Source organism: Pithys albifrons, chromosome 4 (genome assembly GCF_047495875.1).
Source record: "Pithys albifrons albifrons isolate INPA30051 chromosome 4, PitAlb_v1, whole genome shotgun sequence".
In the NCBI taxonomy this organism is placed as follows: domain Eukaryota; kingdom Metazoa; phylum Chordata; class Aves; order Passeriformes; family Thamnophilidae; genus Pithys; species Pithys albifrons.
In genome coordinates, this window is record NC_092461.1 from 17,276,471 (window position 1) to 17,301,862 (window position 25,392).

At 42.3% G+C, this 25,392-nt stretch overlaps 1 protein-coding gene across 13 annotated transcripts in view; it reads right to left on the reverse strand.

The window, feature by feature from the left end:
- The window catches only part of LOC139671172 (poly(rC)-binding protein 3-like), a 511,988-nt gene that overhangs the window by 15,679 nt on the left and 470,917 nt on the right, over positions 1-25,392 (reverse strand). For 8 of the 13 annotated variants that reach the window (XM_071553569.1, XM_071553567.1, XM_071553568.1 and 5 more), the window contains 6 exons: positions 23,550-23,678; positions 21,338-21,481; positions 16,166-16,222; positions 15,612-15,687; positions 13,793-13,845; positions 4,645-4,814 (listed from right to left, as the gene is read on the reverse strand). In XM_071553569.1, coding sequence (XP_071409670.1) covers positions 4,645-4,814; positions 13,793-13,845; positions 15,612-15,687; positions 16,166-16,222; positions 21,338-21,481; positions 23,550-23,678 — 629 coding nt within the window. The remainder of the gene's footprint in view (positions 1-4,644; positions 4,815-13,792; positions 13,846-15,611; positions 15,688-16,165; positions 16,223-21,337; positions 21,482-23,549; positions 23,679-25,392) is intronic. The other 5 variants (XM_071553575.1, XM_071553577.1, XM_071553578.1 and 2 more) reach the window with 4 other exon arrangements.

The following is a 25,392-nucleotide window of genomic DNA, read 5'->3' on the forward strand; positions in this document are numbered from 1 at the left end:
GAGATGAGTTTGGCCCATATACTCCTGCTTTGCTGTACGTTTTTAGACAGTATTTCTAAGGACACATCTTTTCAGATCACAAAATGTTTGCCTAGATAAATCCTCCCCTTGTTCTGTTTGTTTGTTGCCACTTGTGCCTTGGCTTTTGGGTTAGCAAGTAACATAAATACTAATTTTAGGATGCATTTTGCATGTGACCAGCTGGGAGCTATGCACCCTAGCATATAAACAGGATTAGGGGTTAGAACATCTTTGCTAGCTACAGTTATATGTGTATTCCTTTTAAGTTTGGGTTTCTCTTTTTGGTAATTGCTAACTTGTCAGGCTCCTGGGCTTTCTCCTGAGGTGACATGAGGAGCTGCAGCAGCTCCTCCCCTGCAGAGTGGAGTGCACTGTGGCACTCAGGCTGGCTGTGCAGAGCACCTCCTGCTTTCTTCCTAAACTACATCAGGCCTCATGAGGCTTCCCAGCATAGGGTTTGTGCTGGTCCCGCTGGGGATGGAGTGTGCAGGTTTGGAGAGCAGCTGTGGCCAGGCTACAGGCTGAGAGGGGACCATGGTCACCCTACCCTACACAGGGCTTGGAAGAGCGTCGCTTCTCATCACCTTAGACTTACATGCAGTTTTGAGAGTAACAAGGCTATTGGCGGCCAAAAAAAAGGTTCATGCAGGGATGCAAATGATCAGCCAGCACTGTCGTAGGGAATGGGAACACTGGACTAGAGCTTCCCAAAGCACTGCAAGTCTAAAGGATGCCTGAAGCACGTCTGAGCTGGAGAGAGGAAAATGGAGGAGAGAGGGAGATGCTTAAGCCCTGAACTCCTCTCTTTCTGAGGAAAGAGGGCTCTTGGGATATTAACTCCTCGCCAGCTTTTGCTGGGAAGTTGGAAGGTGTGCATCATCTGGGAGGGGCTGGGAGGGGCGGAGGGTGAGTGCAGACAACTTTGTGGGAGGTAAAGTTTTTATTTGCCTACCTCTCAGTGTATATCTGTCCCTATGGATATGAGTAACTCAAGAGTTTTTCTAACCCCTGCAGCAGAGCTGTTCTTTCTACAAGGAAAAGCATTCTTGTGCTGTTAGCACATGCCACTTGCAGTCTGCTCAAACTGAGGAATTTACATCAAGATCACTCAATCATGAATCTAACTCCAGTGTATATCCTTGACTTGAGGGTCTACGAGTTATACATGATACCTTAGGACATTTTTGAAAACTCTGCCTACACAGCTGGATTTTTTAATATTACTCAGTAGTATTCTGACAGGGAGGCATGTAGAAAGATAATGCAGGACTCAGTGCTTCAGTGACTCCAAATTTGCCTATTGTGCATTTAACACAAACAAAAAAATCCATGCTGATATGAGGGGGTGTTTGAGCCTGAGATTTTTCCTGCACCAGCAGGGAGAACAGATCCCACAAGCCAAATGGTGTTGGTAGCAGCTATTCAGACTGCCTGTCTCTGGTGTACTCACACAAGTATGACTGTAGCAGTAATTTGTCCAGCTTTCCATTTATTACTGGGAACATAAGGGCAATATATAAGGGAAAAGTGCATCAGGTTAACTGTCAGCTGTCCCATGGCAGTGGCAGTTTCCCAAAACAATTGTGGACACAACAAAATTGAATGTGAAAGTGGATGAGGCAGCCTTTATACAAAATTTACTGGTGCCAATTTGATATTGTCCCTTTGAAGACCTACACTTTCTGAATATATACACTGAAGGCCACATCCTGCATTACCCAAAATTGCTGAAAACAACAGAGCTCAGGTTTGGCTTTGGCAGTCCTGCTGGCTCTGTGAATGAACCTCTCATCAAAATGGCAGTAAAAAATACCTTCAGGAAACTGCCCTTCAACAAGAAGCAAGAGCTGCTGGCTGCAGTTCATTTATAATCCAAAGGCGAGTCTTACACAGGAAAACTAAACTGTGGTTCATTCTTAATAATAGCTAGAAGATGGAATTGGGTAATGAAAATCCAGTTACTACAGTGGAGACCAGTTAAGAGACAGAAGACAGTAAAAAAGACAGTTCTACTGCAAACAAGCTAGGACACATTCTACTTGGACATAGGTCAGTGCTCAGATAATTAACACAGAATCAAAACAATACTTTAGAAAGATTTAAATCTCTGTCTTGATATTGTATCGATATATTTATATATCTATAATTTAGAGTATACTATGTACATATCCAACAGCAGATTGCAATAGAAGTCTTAAAGCAAGTTGATAAATTATTCTATAGATAGCAACTTTGGTTGGAAGATAGTTTAAAGATGCACGCAGAATGTCTCAGGAATAGTGTGGCTAGATTAATTTTGGGTTTTTACATCTTACACTGCTGAAAGACACTGGTTTATGCATAAATATTAGCCCTGGAAACCAAATTCCTGTGAACAACAGATCTGATGTGGGAGAAAAAAGAAAAAGTCTACCTTACGCTGAATACCGATATGGCTTTTATTTCTTATAGTTATTATTTTCCCATATTAGACTACACTTTGGGCAGTCTAAGTACTGTGCTCATCTGTTCCCCAATGCTGTTTTATGCCACCATCTTTAAAAGAGAAGGCATCACTCTTGGCAGGTTTAAGACTGACACATGCTGGAATGCTCCCGGTAGCAGGAGCAGCCTGGCTCTGCCCCCCAGACACGTGCCTGAGCGCCTGAACCCCAGCTAGAGCAAACCTCCCACTGGCCTGACAGTTTCTCAGCTCTTCCTCCAGTGCCACTGCCCACTAGCACTGCTGTTGTGGTGGCACTTGGCTGGACAGGAATGTCTCTTGTGAAAGGAGAGATCTGGAACAGTGTCACTTTTTAAAATTAAAAAGCCACCTTAATTTCCTATGTTACCTTACAGCTTAATTTATTATACATTACTTAAAGAGTCTTCATTTACAAATGAAGTCACTTCATCTAAGTACAGTTTCAACGCATGGTACATAATATTATATGATGGTTTATTGTAGATGATGGTAACAAATGACTTCTATCTAGAAATTTAACATGAAGAAAATATTTTGTTTCTGGTTTCACAGGGTATAGAATATCCGTGGTGTATGACTGCTGAGAAGCTTTCTTCTTTGCAAAAGTATGTTAAAAGACCTCATATAGATCCCATTCCAGCAAAAGAATCATCAGACAGTAATAAACAGAAGTGTGAGAGTTCACAGGCTTTTCTAAAGTGAGTCAAACAGGTTTGTTCACTAGAGTTTCTGTCTCTGGTGAGCAGCTCACTGCAACTCCATTAATAAGTACATTAGTTTATTTGCATGCTTTAGCTGTCTTGAAGGTCTTAAATTGTTATCTTCCGAGGTCCAGATGCATGCCATATGGTGTTTGTGCAACTAAAAGTGAAGGGGTCTATTCTCGTCTCGATGTGTGGGGAATCCCTGAACACCAAGAGAAGAACATATCCTTAAGGGTTAAAGGAGGGAACACATTTTTATTTGATTACAGGGCTTACGGAAGTGACTTATATTTGCTACAAAGAATATAAATCAAAAGAGCTGTAGGTTGTTCTAGAAACAGCTTATCTTAGTTTTCACAGTGCCACCCCTCAATATATCTCCCTTGGAAGCTACTTTCAGACTGAGTTATAAAAGGTAGTATTTTTCTTTGCTTTAACACAGAGCTGCACAAAAATCCTTCTCCTCCACTCCATTTACAGTAGTTTGCAGTGCTGCACTACAGAACTGTGATGGAGAGGAGGCTGGACCATTGGAAGCTGTAGACCTGCTATGACCATAGTCCCCACATAGATCACATACTTTGTACTACCTTAACAGCAAACATAGTTAAACGCAAAGCTTGATTCATGTCACAGTATCTTTGTGGGGAAAAAAGAAAATAAAAGAACGAAGCGCCATAAAATACATAGATACTCCCCCTCCCCCACAATATATTGCCTCAGTCCACTGTTTGCAAGCAGATTTATGAGACAGCACTATATCCATTGCACTTTCTTTTCTGGGTAGTTGCAAATAAAGGTGGAATCAACTTTAATATTTTTCTATATAATCACATAAAAACTGTCAGAGACTTAAGCCATCATCATGGCTTAGCTAAATAGCCAATGCTCTCAGTAATTCAGGGACCAAGAAGTGGAGAAGCAGATAGTCTCACCCCATCTCATTAGGGAATGCTTCTTACAAATTTGTGGTGCTGTCTCTTGAAAAAATAAATCCCATGCCTCTTCAGCAACCACATGTCAGTTTGATATCAATTCTGAGTGGCAATTTCCACTTGGTAAATTAAATCTGTTTTGCAATCTGTTTCACTATATTTGCCATTCAGGACAGTAAAATGGGTCTGTGAAGAGTATTTTTACTAAACAATTTATGATTGTCATTTAATTTTATTTATCCGCCTGTATTTTAGGTGGATGCTAATGTGAGTATTCAGATTTTGCAGCTTTTGTCATGCAACATGTACCTGAAATTGCACCAGATTAAGCTCCTTTCCATATAACCAACAGCAAACACAGATTCTAATGATACAGGCTTTACAAACCATTAGGAATTGAGTAATACTAAGCAAAATGGACACTGCGAAGCAACTTTCTGGATCTAGCCAGGACAGACATTTGCTGGAGAGCAGACAGAGCAATCTCGCAGAAGCATGATCACTTACAGAGCAAACTTACCTTGCATTAATGAGGTACTGTGCTAAGCTGATGTTTGCAGGGGATCCTGTGATTGTAACTTGTCGTTCTGCGGAGCCTTCTGTGGCATTAGCAATCTTGATCTGTGCTCCTGACATCTGCCTGATTTCATTTATCTTACTGCCTTGTCTGCCAATAATGCAGCCTATTAACTGGAGTGGGACAAAGACTGAGATTAGTGCCACAGACACAAGCAAAAACCACTTAACTGCAATCTGTAGTAGTGCTAAAACCATGCTTATGAAAAACTCAGTAGCAAAACGGATTTTTGCTGTGCTGTTTGGAGGGGAGAACTGGTGCAGTCTCTGTTGCCTCTACGGCTCTGTGACCTCTAGATCCAGTTCTGCTGCTATGTGGTTATTACGAACTCAGCACCAGACTATTTCGCTGTCTTCCATGACAGAAAATGACAACATGCCTTGATGCTGAGGAAAAGAAAATACAGCCCAGCCTGACTTGCCAGTGGCAGCAACAAGCCAAGAACACAGCTGTAAGTCAGGCTGACCATCCAAAGCTGTCAAAGGTAGCTCTGCACCTTTCCAGTGTCCTGCTATTCCTAGACGTCTCTGGACATGTGTGGTTCTTGCTTGGCTAGGTACTGTGTGATTAAAGTCAGTGGGATTTACAGCTCTGTAACTGCAGGCAGAAGCAGGCATAGGAAGAGACTGAAATTTGTCTGCTTTCCTTTACAGAAACTTGCCAAAACTCATATTTTGGGACTAAAACTGTTCCTGAGCTGTGTGTGTGCGCACATGTGTACCAGGCTGTTGCTCCTCGAGCCCTCAAGAGCAAGTGGGCAGGGAGCCCACAGCTGAGGCTGAGATGTTTTAGATTCCGTAAGGGTGAGAAGGGAGGGGTGTTCTGTATTAAGGAGGAACGAGTGCTGAGAAGCTCAGCAGTGGCCAGAATGGGTAGGAAACTTGGCTCTACATCTCTGTTGATGATGGAATGATGTTGCCAGTTTTGCAGAAGGATGTACCAAGATGCAGAGATTGCTTTCCCCTCCCACCCTTCCTGCTGCTTCATGCCCTGACCTGTTCCCCTTTCTGGTACTGTAGTACTTGAAGTAACTTGCTAGAAACAGATTCTGTCAAAAGAAAAAACATCCAATGCAATCCTTGCTTCACACTCAGGGACAAACAGAAAGCCAAAGTGGGTACCCAGGTAGCTGAAACAAAGACCAAGCACAGAAGGAGCAACCATGAGGGAGGGGGAAATGGGGTGGCAGGAAATACACATGGGATTTCCCATCCTGTTACAACAGGAGGGCCTCACTGAGCTCCCTGTCCTTATACAGAGGACCTGTCTTAGTTTGTGACTGCCCATGCCAGTGCAGAGGACTACCTGAGCTTCGCCAGGAAGCCTCTAGCCTGTGTGCGCATACAAATGTGCCTGCATTGGCCAGCTTTTGGCAGCACCAGGATCCCTAAGCCTCCGCTTCCTATGCCTCAGTCTCACTGACCTCCATGGCCTGCAGGTAGTGAAGGTGACACAGGGGAGGAGTGCAACCAGAGCACAGAGAAGGCACTTGCCAGGTTATTTCAGGAAGCTGCTACTTGTATGTGCTGGGGGTCCTCCAGTGACCCCCAATTTGTAACCCAGGTGGGTCAGTGCAAAGAATTTGCAATCTCCTAGCTGACTGAGTTAGGGAGTGAGGATTCAGTCCAGACCAGTCCAGGATATTGGTGATGCAAGCATCTGTCAGAGAGGTTTGGCAACCTTTGGTCTGAAGCTTTCCAAAGTCATCCTTTGTTGCTGTGACAACAGGCGGCTTGAACACACTCTGCAAGCTGTGACATGACCTGCAGCTCATGCAGAATACACTACTCCATTTGCCATGCAGGAAAGACAGTAGTGCTGGGGCTCTCTCTGGGGTGCCTTTCCCATTACATGTTACTTACACTGAAATTTGTGCAGTATCTGAATATTCCAGAGCTGATGTGTACTTGAAGTTCAAGGGACTAGTTTTCATCTACAGAACTTTGATCAATCAGACCATGGACATTTGGTTTTACATAAAAACACCTGCTTAGCCTTGCTTTGAGATAAAACCATGTCAAATTGCATCCAAAGATCTATCTCTGGCCCATGTGGGAGAGGAGCCAAACCTACTATAGGATTTACCAAGCTTACTACACACTATAGTATAACACTGTATTTACTAACAGAGTAGTCAGTGGCACAGGGTCTAACTGGAGGCCTGACACCAGTGGTGTCCCCCAGGGTTCGATACTGAGCCCATTGCTGTTTAACTTATTCACCAGTGACTTGGATGAAGGGGCAGATGCCTCCTCAGCAAGTTCACTGACAACATAAAGCTATGAGGAGTGGCTGATACCCCAGTGTGCTGTGCAGCCCTTCAGAAGGACCGCAACACCTTGGAGAGATGGGCAGAGAGGAACCTTCTGAAATTCAACGAAGGCAAATACAGGGTCCTGCACCTGGAGAGGAGCAACCCCCATCACCAGCACAGACTGCGGGCCAACCTGCCGGAAAGCAGCTCTGCAGGGAAGGACCTGGGGGTCCTGGTGGACAAGCTCTCCATGAGCCAGCAGCGTGTCCTTGTGGCCAAGAAGGCCAATGGTGTCCTGGGCTGCATTAGGACCTGCTGCATTGCCAGCAGGTTGAGGGAGGTGATCCTACCCCTCCACTCAGCCTTGATGAGGCCACATCTGGAGAGCTGTGTCCAGTTCTGCGTTCCTCAGGACAGGAGAGACATGGAGATCCTGGAGCAGGTCCAGCCATGAAGATCATTAAGGGACTGGAGCAGCTCTCTTATGAGGAAAGGCTGAGGGATCTAAGCCTGTTCAGCCTTGAGAAGAAACAACTGAGAGGGGACCTCATCAATTTCTCTAAGTACCTGAAAGGAGGGTGTGAAGGCGATGGACCCAGGCTCTTTTCAGTGGTGTCAAACAATAGGACAAGAGGCAATGGGCAGAAACGGATGCACCTGGACAAAAACAGGAACTTCTTTATTGTGTGGGTGATGGAGAGGCTGTGGAGTTTCCCTTACCAGAGATAGCAATAACTGCCTGGACACAACTCTGTACTATGTGCTCTAGGATGACCCTGCTCGAGCAGGGGGTTGAACTAGATGTCCCACTGTGGTCCCTTCCAACTTGACCCAGTTTGTGATTCTGTGAATACATATATTATAAATATACATAATATGCACATATGTACATCCACACAATATATGTACATGCATATGCATATGTATTTTAACTTTCTCAAGACATGAGTGAACAGCTCAGATCAGATGTGCACCTAGTCCAGCAGCCTGTCTACCACTGTGGCAGTAGCACACCTTTACAAAAAAGAAGATAGAACCAGTGTGAGATATAAAACAAAATTTCCACTTGTATCCAAAATTCCCACTTAAGGCACCTGAGCAGCAGCTGTATCTCTGCTCCATAGGCCATGTGTCTGACAATTTGTTTTTGAACTTTTTCTCCTTTTGCTGCCCAAGAGCCATGACAGTGACCTGCAGAGCTTGCTTGTGGTTGTGTATAAGTATCATCTTTGCTTGCACAACTCAGAATTTCAGCTGAGGTACCCTCCTTCTTGGACTGTGAGCACCAGGTAAAAATGGCCCCCTTTCCACTTTCTCTAATACCATTTCCATCTGTCTTCCCTCACCTTCAATTTCTCCTCTTGCCAAAAGAACTCTAAACCAACCAACAGTACAACACAGGTTCTCCTTTTTGCCTTTTTCTAGCTTTACTCTGATTTTTGGGAAAGTTCTACTGGTACCACTGCAACCCAGACTGAGTCAAGAGTCTGGACTCTTAATGAGTGGGACTCAAAATTCTACTGTGATTCCTCTGAAACTTTTGATGCCGACAGTTTATCCCAATATGCTATGCCTTCTCTGGTTCAGGTCCTTCTCTTCCATTTTTTTAAAAATTCTCCATAATGGTATATGTAAATCCTAAATATATATATATGTAACTTTCCACAGACAGAGTGTAATAATAACAGGCCAATACTGCAGAACATTGATTACCACAAGAAGTGCCATGGAGATCACTTCCTTTTTAAATACTGGTAAAAAAAATCCCTTTTTTTTCTTATAATATAGTGCTTGCAAAAAAGGCCAAGAACTAGCCTTTGCAAGCTGGTATCTGCTCTCTGGAGTAGAGGGGTTGACCACACCTGTCCACAGGTACACCTGGTTTCTCTTGGTTCTCCTCTGCCAACAGAGAAGTCCATTTGCTTTGGCAAAGCCTCTGCATTAGTTAAGCATCATCAGTGAGACTCTTCAATGACTTTTCAGAAAGATACAGACTTTCTTACTGTCAGGTTTGAGCTGGTTTTTTTGTGGGTTTTTCATTAGAAAGTCTGAGGCATGGTACTCTATAGGGAAAAATAATCTCCTGAGATTTTATTGTAGTTCTTTACACATGTACAGCTGGGCCTGGAAAAAGATGCTTAAATACTCTGTACCTCATAAAAACAACACAATAATAATGATACAAAATGTCACTTTCCTTGCTAGGATAATGCAAAATCTGGAATATAATAATTTCACAGACTACACAAGAAGGAATATAGAAAACTGAGAACACATGCTCAGAAATGAGTCTTTTTATTACTTACTGGGTTTTATAACTCAATATTTGTTGCTGCATATTTGTATGCATTTCAATTTACTGAGGACCCAGCACCAGTTTCCATCCCATTCCCTAAAGTGAGCAGTAGGTGGTTCTGGGGGAAATTACTTTTAATGCCAAACAGTGCCTTGCACCATAAATGGTCTTACTTTGCTTCTGATAGATACTAAGTCTGCAAAATCATTCTACTGATTCCTGAGTTCATCTGGACATGTCTACTTGAGGAATTCAAAGCTGTTTGCTTAGATTAAAGGGAGACGCAAACCAGGCCATGTGCAAACATAAAAAATGTAAAAAACTATCCTCATAAACACTGCCAATTGACAGAGTCTGGTTAATTCTGTATTTTTACTCTGAGCATTATTTCTCTACTACATGGAAAGCTGTCAGTAGTAAGGTAGATTTACTGAGGTTGAATCCAGAAATCCCTTACCTTCAGTAGGAGTGCTCTGATTTATACTACTGCAGGATCTTTCCCAGAATTATTAAGTCTTCACCTAACCATTGACTTTAAATCCTCTCATACAACTGGAAAATTCCTGAGCCAGGGATGGACTTAGCCAGCATCTTAGTTTTATAAGAAGGTGACACTTGTCCTCAGAACTTTTCTAGAAGAGAGCTATAGGGAGAACAAGGTGCATTTTTCCCATAACATGTTGGCACTGGGTGGCCTTGCTTGAAGTTACAGCTAGGGTTGGATGCTGCCCTTATGTTCTTATTGGCTTGTGCTGATTCTCCCCACTGCAGGCAACGGACTGGGGAGATCTGCAAAGATGAGAGCTCAGTCCCCCAGTGACTGCTAGTGGAATAGGCAGTGCCACATGGATCCCCCTGGAGCATCACAGGAAGCTGATACTGGATATCACTGTGGGCTGTTCTGAGAACACTTTGCACATGTGGGTCCCCCTTTGGCATTTGCAGGGAAGTATTTAAGACACCAGGAGAAAATAAAGGCAGTTCTTCAAGTATGCCACATTCAACTTGGATGGATTGGCATTTCTGTTTCTATGGAGTACTGATCAGGTTTGTAGCTTTCTTAAAATTTCTTGGTGCTTTCTGTGGCATAAGTTGCTTTCCTGTTACTTGTTCCTGACTGTCGTTTCCATATATATGCAAAATTTGCCAAATTTTTAATGAGACAGATTTTTTAATTATTATTGGTTTGTTCATTTACTCTCAACGGGCATTTTGGGGAATTGAATCACGAATTCTGAAGATATCTGTTATCTGTGCTGGTCCCCTACATCCAGGAATGCCATTTCTTCTGTTATTTTAAGGACCTGCCACTGTTAACACCACTTTATTCTGGCATTTAGGTGAAATACACTTATCTTGTGTAACTTGGGCAGCAGTGGAAGGACTGACAAGATCCCAGCAAGGGCAGGAAGACAACCAAATGCCCCTGTAAGAGGTTTTGATGAGCAAGAGGAGATACTATGTAAAGATCAAAGTGACTTCTGAGAGGGACCAAGAGAAGTTACGCAAAAGTAATGAAAAAACCTAGAAAGGCAAATCTTCTGAAATCATTATTTGGAGAGGAAGCCTTAGCTTTTAGCATGTAGAAAATAATCTCCTGTAAAAAACTTCTTTTTTTATTCTTCAGAATGTCTTTGTTATTGAGCAACATATTAGCTGCAATTGTCTGCATATTGTATGAAGAAAGCAGCATAATGTTGTTACAGGAATTATTAATCAACAGAAAAAAAACTTCTGTCACTGCCTTAATGCCAGAGGGAATGAAGAGAATTTATTTTAATCTGAAGCTATGTAATTTGTAAATAGCTATTAATATGTATTTGCTGTAGACTAGGCTAACTCTCAGCTCCTTATTCTCACTGAGGCTTTGGCTTTATGTGCTTACCATTATCTTGGCTTTAAAAAGTATGTTGTAGCCCATGTAGATATACACTGACTTCTCTGGTAGCTGCAAAACATGTAGATATTTGCAAGTTTCATGTTCTTATGTGTGCTGGAGTTTTGCACAAGTAAGCACATATGATAAGAAAGATGTGGGACTTGTGCAGCACATGGGTCCCTGGAGGTGGGGCAGGGAGGGCTGTACTGCAGCTCCATGCCAGGGTCTGCCCCTTCCTTCACCTTCAATAAGATAAATAACCACTGTACCACACTGATGGCCTGTCTATAAAAACTGGGACTAGGAGATGCTTACTGGGAAAGCAAAGTCAAATTACCCACGCAGGCTTTGCTGCACAACTGCTGTTGCCCTGATCTCCCTCTTTTGGCTTTTTGAACACTTCCAGGGATGGTGATTCCCCCACTTCCCTGGGCAGCCTGTTCCAATGTCTGACCACCCTTTCAGTGGAGAATTTTTTCCTAATATCCAATATAAACCTCCTCTGGAACAACCTGAGGTCACTTCCTCTTTTCCTATAATTTCTTACTTGGGAGAAGAGACTGATCCCCATTTGGCTACACCATCCTTTAAAATAGTTGCAGAGAGCAATGAAGTGCCTCCTGAGTCTCCTCTCTCCAGACTACACAGCCTCAGCTTCCTCAGCAGCTCCTCACGGGGCTTGTGCTCAGATCCTTCACCAGCTTCATTACCCTTCTCTGGACATGCTCCAGACCCTCAATGACTTTCCTGAACTAAAGGGTGCAAAACTGAACACAGGATTTGAGGTGTGGCCTCACCAGTGATGAGTACAGGGGGCCAATCACTGCCCTAGTCCGCCTGGCCACACCATTTCTGATACAAAGAAATAAATCTTTGGCACTAAGCTGCCTGGAGAGCAGCTCTACTGCAGCTGTGATGGGGGCACGGGATATCAGTACACATGGTTACACTGGGAGACACCAGGGGACATACCCTCTTGCTGCTGCAGCCCAAGGACAGCCACGTCTGACAGCTTGGGGCACAGACAGAGCAAACGCCTTGGGGAAATGCACAGCTTTTGCCCCTGCAAAATTCTGAAGCAGTTCCCAATGTCCAACAGGACATGAGAGCACGTTCTCCCCTCTGTGCTGGCACTGCAACACCAGGTGTGTACACACAGAGCACTGGTGGGCAGCACTGACACCCCTTGGTCCTGTAATGCATACCGTGACACCATACGAACATCAGAACTTCCTCTCACCACCTGCACAGCCCCTGCAGGCTGTTTCTAAGCCTAACCCCATTCTGGCCTTGGCTTTGCTCCTTTAGTAACGACAGCAAGACACACTGTGTAGCCAGAAAAATCTTCTATGAGAAGCAACATGCGGATGTGTGTTTGCTTTGCACTGACAGTGCTGAGCCGAGGCATTCACACCTTCTGGATGAGAAACTGATGGGGTTTTTTAATTTTCAGCTGCACTATAGGACCCAAGCACAACTTACTCATTTTCTTTCTCTGCTATGAACCCCAAATGAAGTGAAGTCAAAAGAGTGACCTTCGGTTTATATCTCTGTTGGCAAGAACAACATCTGCCTGAAAGCAAGATTAAAATACCTGTGCTGTTAAGGATAAAACAGGGTGCTTCTATAAAATTCTCAACATACAATAAATTGGGTTGTAAAGCAGGTACTGATAAATCAGCAGGGCATCTTTTAAGTAACAGAAAGATTATGAAATCACAGCACTCACACTTTCACTTCTTTGTTATTCTGTATCTTTTTCTTACTGTAAATCATTGCCACTGAGTTTAATAGGGCTTGCACAATATTGTAAGTATCTCTTAAGTAATATAATTGCTATTTGTGTTCTCACTCAGGCTTGAAAGCTTTTTTTACTGGAGGGGAAAACTTCCATTTTCCAAGTGGCTCATTTGCAATGAAAACTGAAAAAACCCTCCAACCCTGTTTGCAATGAAATTGAATAATAGGGAAAGGCATTTTATGTGACACGCAGCAATATCAGTTGGGCATTTTAAGTAGCTGTTTCAAGATTCAGCACCATGTTGCTCATGGACACTGTGCCTGTCGATCACAGTCAGCCCAGTAGCTGCAGCAGAAGGGTTTCTAGGCCTTGTTTTTCAAATAACCCTTTATACTGGACATTTACCTAACCGAAGCAGCTTTTTTTGCTGAGGAAAAATACCATCTTGGGTAAGTGCAGGTGCAGTGGGGACTGGCAACACCCAAGCCATTGCAGTGGAAGCTTCCCACCCCCTGTCACAGAGGACACTAGCCCAACACACAGCACACAGGGCTGCATGTTCTTCCACCCACTGTAGCCCTTCTGCTGAGACCATCCGTGCTGCTACCAACTGAGAGATGAATTTTGGGAACTCCTCTAAGAAAGCAGCAGACTTTGATGACGCTGGTGATGCACTGCGGCACCAGCACCATCAGGCAACTAACCCAGCACTGCTGGAGACCTGACATGAGAGGGGACAGTCACTTCTGCTGCTTCCATCCGGCGTTTCACTAACCCCTGCATCCCCTCCCCAACAGACTAAAGGCTGTACAGTTCATTCTGGAGGCTCGTGTTTACAGAGCAGCCAAAGATGAGGGGGTTTCCCTCTGGTGGCAGAGGAGCAAGAGAAGAGAAAGAGATACGGACTATTGGTCCACTTACATCATTGGGAATAGTAAGTTCATGGGAACTGGTTGAAGTAGTGGCATCCAGTCCTATTCAGGGGACAGAGGGAAAATGTTACGCCAGCTGTTTGCAAGAAGGGCAAGACACAACAAATGAAATTTTAAAGAAGAAAACATACAGAAAGAAGGAGAGAAAAAAAAGAAAAGAGAGGAGCAAAGAAAAATAGAGAAGTGCTAGTGAGACAGTGAAGAAAGCAAAGGATGCAAAACTCAGAGGGCTGGACTAACTTTAAATGAGTCTTTTTTAATTAACCTTTAACCCACCAAAGCAACAAATGTCACACGAGATTCCATAGGGTCATAAAAAGCTTCTAGAAATAAAAATAGTCTTCAAAGTTTGTTCTAAACACATCAATTGATGGCTGAAATTTGACCTGTCTACCAGGAGTTCTAGAATATGGAAAATTAAGGTGAATGTCAAATGAACAACTAGCAGAACAAAATACACATATATGAAAAATAAATAACAAATTAAAATAAGGACAAGGAAATTAACCTAGGAAAATTTGGAAATTATATGTGGGATTAGTTGCTAAAGAAATGTTGGGAAGGGTAATTTGGGAAGGGAAATGGACAAAATACTCTAAGCTGCATACATTTGTTTGTAAATTGGGTGGACAAAAGGAAAATCCTCAGGAAAAATGGAATTACTGCTCTAACACACAGTAACATTACAGAAACATATATCTCACGAATATAACCGGGAAAAGATTAGGGAGCAGCATGTTAATGACAACAATAGGGAAAATACAAAACTAGGAAAGGCAATTTAGTATTACTTGTATTTTATCAGATACATCACAAAGGAACAAAAGTGCATTTTGGATGTTATGTATCTTTCTTTTATTTTCTCTTTTCTTGGTGTTTATTGTATTATCTGTAAAGACATGCCAAAAATACTCATTTCCAACTAGAAATTGTGGAAAATAAATACCAAAAAGTGACCCACATTTTACTGAGTTTTACATTCAATTAGGAGTTGCATATGCTTATTTTACATTTTACAGTAATACCAAACAAGTTGCTCACAGAATTTGATGTATGTGATAAAATGTTATTTGCCATACAAAGCAGGTACCAGTACATATGTGCTTCTGTTCTGTGAAGTTTTTAGATGCCAAGCATGTGTGTTGTGAAGCACAGTCAAAGTGTTTATTTGCAGGGTTAAGTGACTTCTCACTCCTGAATGAAGACTTCAGCCTCAACTTTATTAAGTATGGAACAAATCTGCAGTCCTTAACTAAATTTCCATTGCATTTTGTAGCTATATCTGTATTATCGAGTAGGAGGTGAGGCACTTGTCCCAACAGTGATGACTGCAGATGCTCTTAAGACATTTGGCTCTACAGGAATTCAAGTTTCAGCATGCCAAAATTTCTTTAACTGGTATTTCTGTACCATGAACACATACTGTTTTCCCATGTTTGCTTTTTTCTGAACTATATTACCAAAAAAACTGGACAAGGAGCATGCCCAAGTCCAAGTACTTTACTTGTAACCAACTGGTACATACTGTATGGTCCATAATAACTTTACAAGGACTGAACAAAAGAAACTCAGGGCTTTTAGCCAATGGCACAAATGAAGCAGTTGTGATTAATAAAAATAACAAACAAAGCATGTTTTAGTAATGATGAAAGGAACTGTAACAGAGGTATGGGAGGGAAGAAGAGAGATTAATGTATAAAAACAGAAGGATTAATGGTCATTGACCACATTTATTATTAAAATGATGTAATGACCATGGGAAACAAAGCTGTTAAGAAGGACATCCCCAGGGGGTCATGGGTACGTACCAGGGAAACCAGGGGTGGTCTGCCCAAGGGGAGTAAAGGGGGGATGCTGCATAGCCAACTGGTGAAGCTTGGTCAACTGCAGGGCAGGATGGGAAATTAGAACTAACCAATCAAATGGAATTATTTCAGAGCAGAGAAACCATCTTATGTGTTCTAAAACTGGATTAATTAAAATTATATTGAAAAAGAAGGTTTAATCATTCATTCTAATCTACCATAGAGAAAAAAACCTCAAAACTGGTTATAAATGACATCTCTACTGTTATTACATGTAATGGCTATTGTTAATATTAACTAATTACTGTAGAATTACATATTAAAAGAACTCAAATATATCACATGCAAAAAAGATCAATATAACTGTCATTTGTTCCTGGGCCATTGTACTTTCTAGCAATTATTACTCAAGATAAGAGATGCAGCTGAGTTAACACTTGGCTATAGTGTGTTGTTCAGGAAAGGTGTCCTCAGGCCGTGTCTTTACTGCTAACTGTAGAAAGCAAATGCTGCCCAGAACAAATAAGAGGAAGAGGAACAAAAAGGGAGTAATTTACATGTGCTGGACTCACGTCTGGATGAGGGATGGCATATTGCCCCTGAATCGTGAACGCCTGAAAACAACAAGCACAGTTAAGACACAGGTTAGTCAGGTGGGACAAGCAGCATTCTTGTTCTTATCAGAAAAGCCTCTCCTGGCCCCTCAGGCAAATGCCACCTGCATTGCTTTGAACACTGAGTGAAGTTTAATTGTCTTGTGCTGCTTGATAACTCTTGGCACAGAACAGAAAGGTGTCTGTCAGGCTGCCTGCGTACCCTTGGGATGCAGAGGGTGCCAAGTGCCACTGCCTTAGCTCTGATAACCTTGGCCCTCAGGACCTCCTTTTAGTCCAGCTCTGTCTGCCAGGAGCAGAACTGAGGACACTGAGGGCATCAAGAAGCACAGGGGGTGGCCACTTTCCCTCCCTGCTACTCCATCTGCCCAGGAACACACAATGCACAGGGAGATGCTGATGCCGAAGCAGCAAGGGGCACAATGAGGAGGGGGCAGGCCTGTCCCAGGGATGCTCTGCCTTGCCATCCAGCTCCTGACTGCCATGTGTGTGCAGGGACACATGCCAGTCAGCTCTGAGCCATCTCGCCTCCTTATCAAAAGCCACAGATGCTGAGTGCCAGCAAACACTTGCCCTGGAGCACCTCACAGGGCTTGCACCCCAGGCTGCCATGCCAGTGGGTAGGAGAGCAATGTTCTGGATGGCAGCCCATCCTGCACTGCCTGGGCACAGGGACAGCATGCCAGTGTGGAGATAGGAGCATCATGGAGACCCTCAGCATGGTGGTCTTATAAAAGCCAAAGGTCCTCCCTCCAAATCCAGCCACTCTGCACAGAACGATCAGTGCATGAGGGGTAGTCTCTGGCATCAGTTCTGGAAGCACTGGGGTGAGCTGAGCGGAAAAAGAAGCATGTGAGTGAGGAGGGATACAATAGCATGCCTGGCACCACTTAGCACAGCACTTTGTCTCTCCTGATGGTTCTCCTCAACCCTCTGTAGTGGCCTACAAACTAGAGTGTTTATGATTTTCTATCGTGTCTGAAAGAAATGGCCTATCAGAAAAAAATTAATGTGCTGTTGCTCAGACAGGCAGGAAAGCAGAAGTACAAATTATAACATATAAATATTTGTAGTATGAGAATTATAAACAGGAACAGAGCTGATTAACTTAGTTTGTAAAATGCTTATTTGACAAAAGACCTCTTAGAAAGTAGTGAATCCTCTGCAAATGATCAAACGATTCATTTAATGGAGTTTGGATATTAAAACCTTTATTGTCTCAACTCTGTGATGCACATTGCTGCTGCAGAATTTCCCTTCTGGAGAAGAAACATTTCGTTTAGTTTTTAAATTAGGTATAAAGCCAGCCCATAATCTGGCAAACATTATGCACCTGAGCAGTTTTCAGACAGAAATGTGGGACTCAGTGGAATGCTCATGGGCAAACGTATTTGCTCATGGGCAAACATGCATCTATGGGGGACTGCCATCACTGAGGGTTTATATATCACAAGAAAAGATTCCAGTTCACCAAAACAGGTGATCACTGCCATCAGTGGGTCTAAAGGAAGCATATGTTCAAGCAAGCAAAATGGTTTAGGTGTCTGACCAAATGAGGACAATCTGAGTGGGGACTCTGGGCTTAGCCAAGCACAGGAGCAGCCTCAGGGAGTCTACAGCTGGAAATGGCGCTGGGTCCATGAGCAAATAGTGGGTTTGGAAACCACACTTTCATGTCTGAGCCTCTGTGTTGCATCACAAGAGTCCTTTCTGGTCTCAACTTTACTTCAAACCCAGCCGAGAGAATCTCTTTCACATGGCTGTTTCCCAAGGTGTGGTCTGCAAACCAGCAAGAACCCCTCACAAAGAGATCCCCAGTGAATGTAAGAGAAGTCACACCTTATCTTATCATTCCACTTCCTCATACTTCCATGTATGCATATCAGGAAGCAAACAAACTGGAGAAATAACAAAAACTACATTCAGCACTCGGACTAGGTTTACTTGGCTGCTTGATTGTCAATGAAAACCATCAAATCAGCATGGACAAGACGGGTCTTGAATCTTATTTCCCAGTTAAAAAAGAATTCCTTAGGCTCCCAAAATGTCATTTGATTGATTTAGGTTGAGAAAAAAGTCTTTGACAGCTTTTCCTCTTGGCAGGGGAACCACAGCTTCCGGGGCTGAGACATGGTAAGCACATGCCTGGAAGAGGCTACCAAGACATTTGTCCTTTAACGTTTCACTGAGCCATGAGCTATGGATCTGCTTCCATCAAAGTCAAGGGCAACTTTCCTACTGATGGAAATAACAGCAGGGATGACCCGGTCTTCTCAACTTAAACCACAAAACGGCTATGAGATGTAAGGCAAAGCAGAACCCTGTGAGTACCCATCTAAACACCAACCTAGTGCACTGGGAAGAAATTTCCAGTGAGCATTGCATATGCTAAGTATTGGTAAAGGGGCAGAGCAGAGCAGTGTTCAGTTTCCTTTTAGTTTTGTTATGCCATACAGTATCAAAGAAGCACAAGAGAATTAAAAGCAATACTTAAAAGTGGAAGAACCCAAATTTGTTAAGGAAAACGAAACATTTGTTTTGCTCATGTTGCTTGATATGCAAGTATTAAAGAAACAAAAACCTTTCAAGATAGCCATGGTGTAATTTAGAATAGAAAAATAACTTCTAAAAGTGTACATTCAACCTTCTAAAAGGTTGAATGTAATTAACAGTGCTGATAAAATTTTACTTTCAGTGTTAATTTCCACTTAATGAAACATGGTTAAAGTATCTTTCCATATTGATGACCAAACACACCTTAGGCATTTTATTGAGAAGTCTGCTTAGCCAGAGCACACAGAAACTCAAAGCACAGAGAAAGAGTGGGTCTCTTACACTCTTTCTCACATCAACAAGGTTGCATTAGTAAACTGAGAATGTTTTTTCAACTGATAAAACTGAAGATGACAAGAGCTATTAGACCTGAAAGTAGTACACTTTCGATTATTTATAGAAACTGCTCAGAGCACTCTAGCAAACAGTTCCAATACCTTTGAGTTGTCATATAGAGAGACAGTCTTTGAAGACAGTGGCAATTACAATACTGGTAGAATGGGCTGCTGCATATACATACACATATTTCTTAAAGGAAAGCACTGCAGTGTAAACTTACATATATGAAGTAAATTATTCTGAACTTTCAGTTATTGATCAATAACTGGCAAATTATTTTAAATTTCAATTCAACTTTGGTCACTAAGGAAGTAGATTTCTTATTCTGAAGACAACTAAGAGTGGCAGGTTTGAACGTGATGAAAGCTACTACATCCAGGTTATGAAATTCTGGATATACATCACAATGTATTGTTCTGGAGTAGAAGGTAAACCTCTGAGACAAAAAAATTCCGAGAAAGCTCGTGATAAGGGCCCGTCAGAAGCAATGGAGTTTTGGTGTATGCTTGAGAGGTGCAGGAGCTTCCTCATATACCAGCAGGTTGTGGTGGCATGGGTTGTCATACTAACAATACCAGCACCACCTTGCCCCCTGGCCCCCACCAGGAACCCCATGTCCAGCTTTTCATATGACTTCTAAATTGCCTGGACTGGGACATGGTGTCTAGGGCTGCTGTCACAGCAGTTCACACCCTGTGACAGGGTGACAACCTGGGATGGGCAGATGGGATGGGAGGTGGGACCTGCCTGCAGATATTCCACCATGCAGGTGAGTAACTGGGTAACTGCTTAGAAAGGGGCCGTGACATCACCTTGTGGAAAAGATTTGGCTGGGTACTAGTGCCTTATTTCCAGAGAAGCTTTCTATATGTAAATCCTGAGTAGAGAGAGGGCTGCCTTCCTTTAGGTTGGGTTTAGGGGATCAATTTCCCCTTGAGTTGGACAGGGCTTGCAGCATCTCACTGCTCCACCACTGCTCGTAACCTGGTGGCTGTATAGGTGCCCTTGTGGGTATCCCATGGTGTTTTTAGAGTACATCAGCTGTGTTCATCACTGGCTCATCAGTGACTAAAGCTGCATTCCTCCTGCAATGGATGATGGCAGAGAAACTCCTATGTCCCAACTGCATGTTGCAGACTCATTTCAGAGCATTACCAAAAGACATGAAGAATCCCATGGCACATGGGTTTTTAAAGGCAGATGAGAACCTGTAGGGGTGAGTGTGAGTGCAACCCTTAAGGAAAGCTGTTTGGAGTTCTACCTTAAAGAGTACAGAGCTACCTGGAGTATGTGTGGTAGCTTGTGACCAATGAAAGGCTGTGGTGTATGTAAGGTGAATTGGTTAACCAATTACGTGGTAGCATGTTAGATGTAAGAGTGCATAAAAGGTGTGGTAATTACTGCGTGAGAGTTAGTCAGATCTAGATCTACTGATGTAATAGGAACTAACTACTTCTACTATGAGCTATGAGAACTGTCTGTTAATCTATCTTGAATAAACTCTCAAAGATGTGAGCCTTCTGATCAAGCCTTCTGTTGTCTGCCATGCCGGAGCTCTTCTGACTGTCATTCCAGAGTCCAGCTCGCTATAAGGGGCTCCCCCTATAAGAACCTTGATTGATAAAGCTTAAGATGAAGGGGGAAATCATCAAAACTTCCTTGCATGCTAAAGAAACAGGCATCCTGTTCTTATGTTACCAATCAGACTGTCACATGGCAGGGTTGGGAAGGTCTACACTTGCATGTGTGTAGTTCCTGCAACCTCAGAACCCCATTGCTACTTGGTCCCAAGAGACTACAGCAGTAGAAATTATGTGTGTGTAAATTTTTACTGAAAAATGCATTACTTAGTCTCAAAATATTTGAAAACTGTCAGAGAAAAATTACACTTTTCATCATCATGTTTCATCATCTCTGAAAATTGACAAAACTTCTTACACTGCCAGTGGAGGTGCAAGTGAAGAGTCAAAAAATCGACCCCTATGATAAACAGACTTGTCCCACTCTACAAGTATCTGATTTGGACACCTCTCAATTTATAGAAGGGCAAACGTTTCTTAACAACAGAAGTCAATTTTAAACCATGGTAAAATACCAGTCATCACAATTTTCCATCAAGTTTGCAATGCAGTGTTCTCCTGTCCTGCAAATTGTAAGCATACAGAGTAGACAAAGCACATCAATACTATACCAGGCAAGAAAGAGTAAAAGTTGAAAACTAACAGGCGCTGGCTGAGGTTGGGCCAAGACGGTGTGGTTTCCAGCTGAAGCCAAAATGGTGTCTGCTCTTACCTGGCCACCTGCAAAAATGATAGGTGCAGAGGCAGGTTTGGGACGGTAGGGGATGGTGGCACCTTTGGGTGGGGACTGCAGACAAAAACACAAAGCAATTAAATTGCAGAATGAAGCAGATATTGTATTAATAAAATCACTCTTTATCTGGGTCAGCTCAGACAATAGAGCATGCAGCTAACCCTGCCACCCCAGCCCACCCTGCCCTCCACCCCACCAGATCAAAAGCATGCAAGAGGCCTCCTGTGTGGGCTTTGAGGGGAAGAATCGAGGACCCAACTGCACAGCCAAAACAGACAGTGCTGATACTTGTGGTTTCATTACTGCCCATCAGATGAAGTTATGAAGCTTCATTAAGCATGTCATGGCATTTCAGGAAATGGGCACAACTTTGAAATTTGTCAGTGTTTTGGAAGGTCCAGCCTGTCCTCTCTCTTTGCTAACAGAAAGCACATCTCCTGCTTATCAGTCTCTTCCACACTGCTACACATCAAGGTTTCCTGTTTTACCAACTCAATTAAGTTAGCTGTTCCATTGCAAATGACCAGCCTGACTCTGCCTTTTGTCTGACTGAGCTGGAAGGCTGGAGAAAAACCTTCACACCTTCAGCAGGATATAATCATGACCTCGGTAATGTTTCAAAAGGGGACCTGTTCCCTGCAGCCCAAGACAAGGACCAGGGGGAAAATTCATGACTGAGGATAACTTTCTCATCATAAATAGAACAGGAGCATGTGTCTGTGAAAAAGCCTTCAAGCTGACTGTGGAACACCTAAAAGAATGGCACACTGATTTCAGTGTGTTGACTACAACTAGGGAAGGGGACAACAATTTTTATCTCCATTAATTTGTATCTTATAATTAGTTACTGCATGTCAATGAAGGTGCTTGTTGACAAATTAAATATGTGCTGCAAACTAGAGCACATATGTGTTCTTAAAGCAGCAAATTGCAGTTAAGCCAGTGTCTTCTTTGTGCTGCTTGCTATTTGCCTAGTGCTAAAATTGAGTACTCTTAAGGGAAAACTGGCTATTTAAAAAGTGGATCTACCTATGGGAAAACATGACTGGGACTTTGATTTTAAGAAGTGACTTCTTTCATCTTCTTTACCAAATTACTATTTATTCCACCAATGTCACTTAGACAATAGACTACAGTCTGTAGTCACAGAGCTGATAACTATTGCCTTCATGTACTACATTTTTAACCAACTAAAATTATTTCTGATTATTAACTTCTATTCTCTTGAATTTTTATACAGAATTCCCTTCCTCACTGCAGTCCAGCAAAAACTGATGGAAGAGTCAGTTTTCCCCAGTAAAACTCTGGGGATTTATTATGTTATGCTTTCATTTGCGTTTAGTCTGTATGACATTTTGATATAAAGGCCCTATGTCATTTTGATGCATTGCATACTTCTGAGCAGCCAATAGCTGAAGTGCTGTCTCAGACACTCCATTGTTTCTCCTCTCTTTAAAGAATAACAAAACAGTGGGATGTCAGAGATCATTATGAGACAGCCCTTGACTAGACTTACATAGAAAGCAAACTAAACCCAAAAAACACAGAAAATTTTCCAGTGTAAAATGAGATAAAAGCAGACATGTTTCATGTTCATTGTCAAAAGTTACTAGTTAAAATAGTTTGGGTTTTTTTTTCTGATTTCCATTCAGTTGAGGAATGTACTTGCATGAAATTATGGGTCTTTTCAACAAGGGGATTTTTGTGTAAATTATTTTGTATCATTTAATCTAAGAGCTAAAAACACTGCCATGAAAATGAAACATTCTGGCCTTATGCAATGACCTGACACTAAGGAAAGTCCTGACTAGTCAGAGTTATATCTATTTAAAAGAAGTTGTTTCCTTCTCTATTCTGCATCTGAATGAACATTCATGTCTCTCAGAATGGCTGCAGCTCCGTGCTGGACCTGGTGTTGTTTGACAATGTCAGGACAGCCCTGGTCTTTGATTGCTAATCCCTGCTGTGAGAGGAAGCCAAACACCAGGAAGGGCACAGTCTAACAGAGCCCTCTGGAAATTCCTGGCACATGAAGGGTAGGGGAACGTGCGGCAATTGAAAATTATTAATACTGTGTTTGAGCACCTCCCGAGCGAAGGTGACAAGCCAAGCAGCCACTCACCTCCAGCATCACCACACAGATCTGTTTCACACACTGGATAATGGCGTCAGGAGTGCCTGAGATGGTCACTGCGCGCTCCGTCGAGTTGGGCAGCATGTCCCCTGCCACCTGCACCTGCGCCCCTGTGGACTTCAGCAGAGACAAAGCAAAGGGATTGTCACCCCCAGGCAGGCCATGGCACCTTTCCAAAACCAGTCATTCTCTGAGGCGATGGAGGGGATGCACCTCTAAACTTTTTGTCTCTTCTTTGCTGGACATGTGGTAGAGCATGTATGTAAACTCATCCCCACACAGGGCAGCTGGGGTCTGGTGGGACATGGATTTGCCTGTTCAAGCCAATTTGCCAATGTTCCCATCCTAGGAAGATTAGTCCTCAGCAGCTGTTCATGAATCAAACTGTGACCTGAATTTCAGGAGAATTCTTTTAACCCTCTTGAAGACAGATAGTTGTAGTGTTGACCAAAAAATGAAAAGGTGAAATGAAGTACTTTTCAATAATAAAAAAAAGGAAAAAAATGCCAATAACTGAAGAAGGTTGGCTAATCAAATGAGTCGCTGATAGATGGCTCTTTAATATATTGATGGCTGACTTGTGTTTCTGGTTGAAATTTGAGGTGGTCTTACACTAAATTTCATGATGGTAGAGAACCACTTCTAAATTATAATCACTGTTGATTAAATACATGCATATCATCAACTTTTAGCTCATTAATGAACCAGGGAGGTAATGAGCCACTTTTGGGTTTTTTGATTTTTTTTTTCATTTGGTCTTGGCAGTAGTGTGTGTCAGTTAACTGAAAAAGAACAAACCTAAAGAAAGAAGTACAGGAGGCCAAGACAAACATGAGTATTATTTTACAAACATGAAAGACCTTTTCAGCCAATAGAGAAAACCCCAGGCATTTGATATTGAGTTAGCTATTTCATGTATTGAAAACAAAGAATTATTCCTGACTGTTATTGCAATGCAATATTTGAGGCTTTTTTAAAAAAAATATTTTCAGTAACCACTGACTTCGTGTTAGTCAGCAAGGAGTTTATTTGTTGTCCTGCTGGTTACACACAACACACATTATTCTTCTTTCCAAAGACTGATTAAATTACTGATTGCATCTTCTGTTCACTAGTGCCGTTTAAGGCCAAAATAACAATTCCTTGCTCTATAACAGGCTTTGGAATTTTGCCATAATTTGATCAATCACTAAAGCTTTTCTTTTTTTTTCTCTCTTGTAATCTTATCTTGAGAACAGTACTGCAACACTACATGTTGTTCCTGGGTGCATAACAGAACACAAAAATGATCCCTCATGAAACTGCCATTCAGTGTGTTGTGATGATGAAATTAGACCATATCTTGGGTTGGAAGCTCCTTTTATTTCCCCTGTTTGATTGTATTTGCTTTTTAACATACATTTCTGGGCATCTGTTCATCTAGCACAAAAGGCTGACAAATATCAGAGTTATTTATGCATTTGCTTCCAGTGTCAATCTTGTTTACTCTTTGAATTTGGTCGTATGTAAGCAATGAAAAATAAGTAATATTTTGGCCATTATGCTTAAGAAAATGTGCAGTGTGACTTCTTGTTACATGAGCCTTATCAAAACACCTATTTGGCCAAACACTATTCCTGTACTTCCTTGTACTAGACTATAGGTAATTGCTTCTGAAACTATGCTCACCAGGATAATCTCTTCAGTCATTTAATTTAACCAACATACCAATCTTGCCTTTAAAATCCAATGTTGTAAATGCATTCTCTCAGTGCTCCAAATGGAGCTGTCCATGTTTAAAATAAAATCCAAAGTACTGACAGCTGCAAAACTTAGAACTAAGTACTCACTA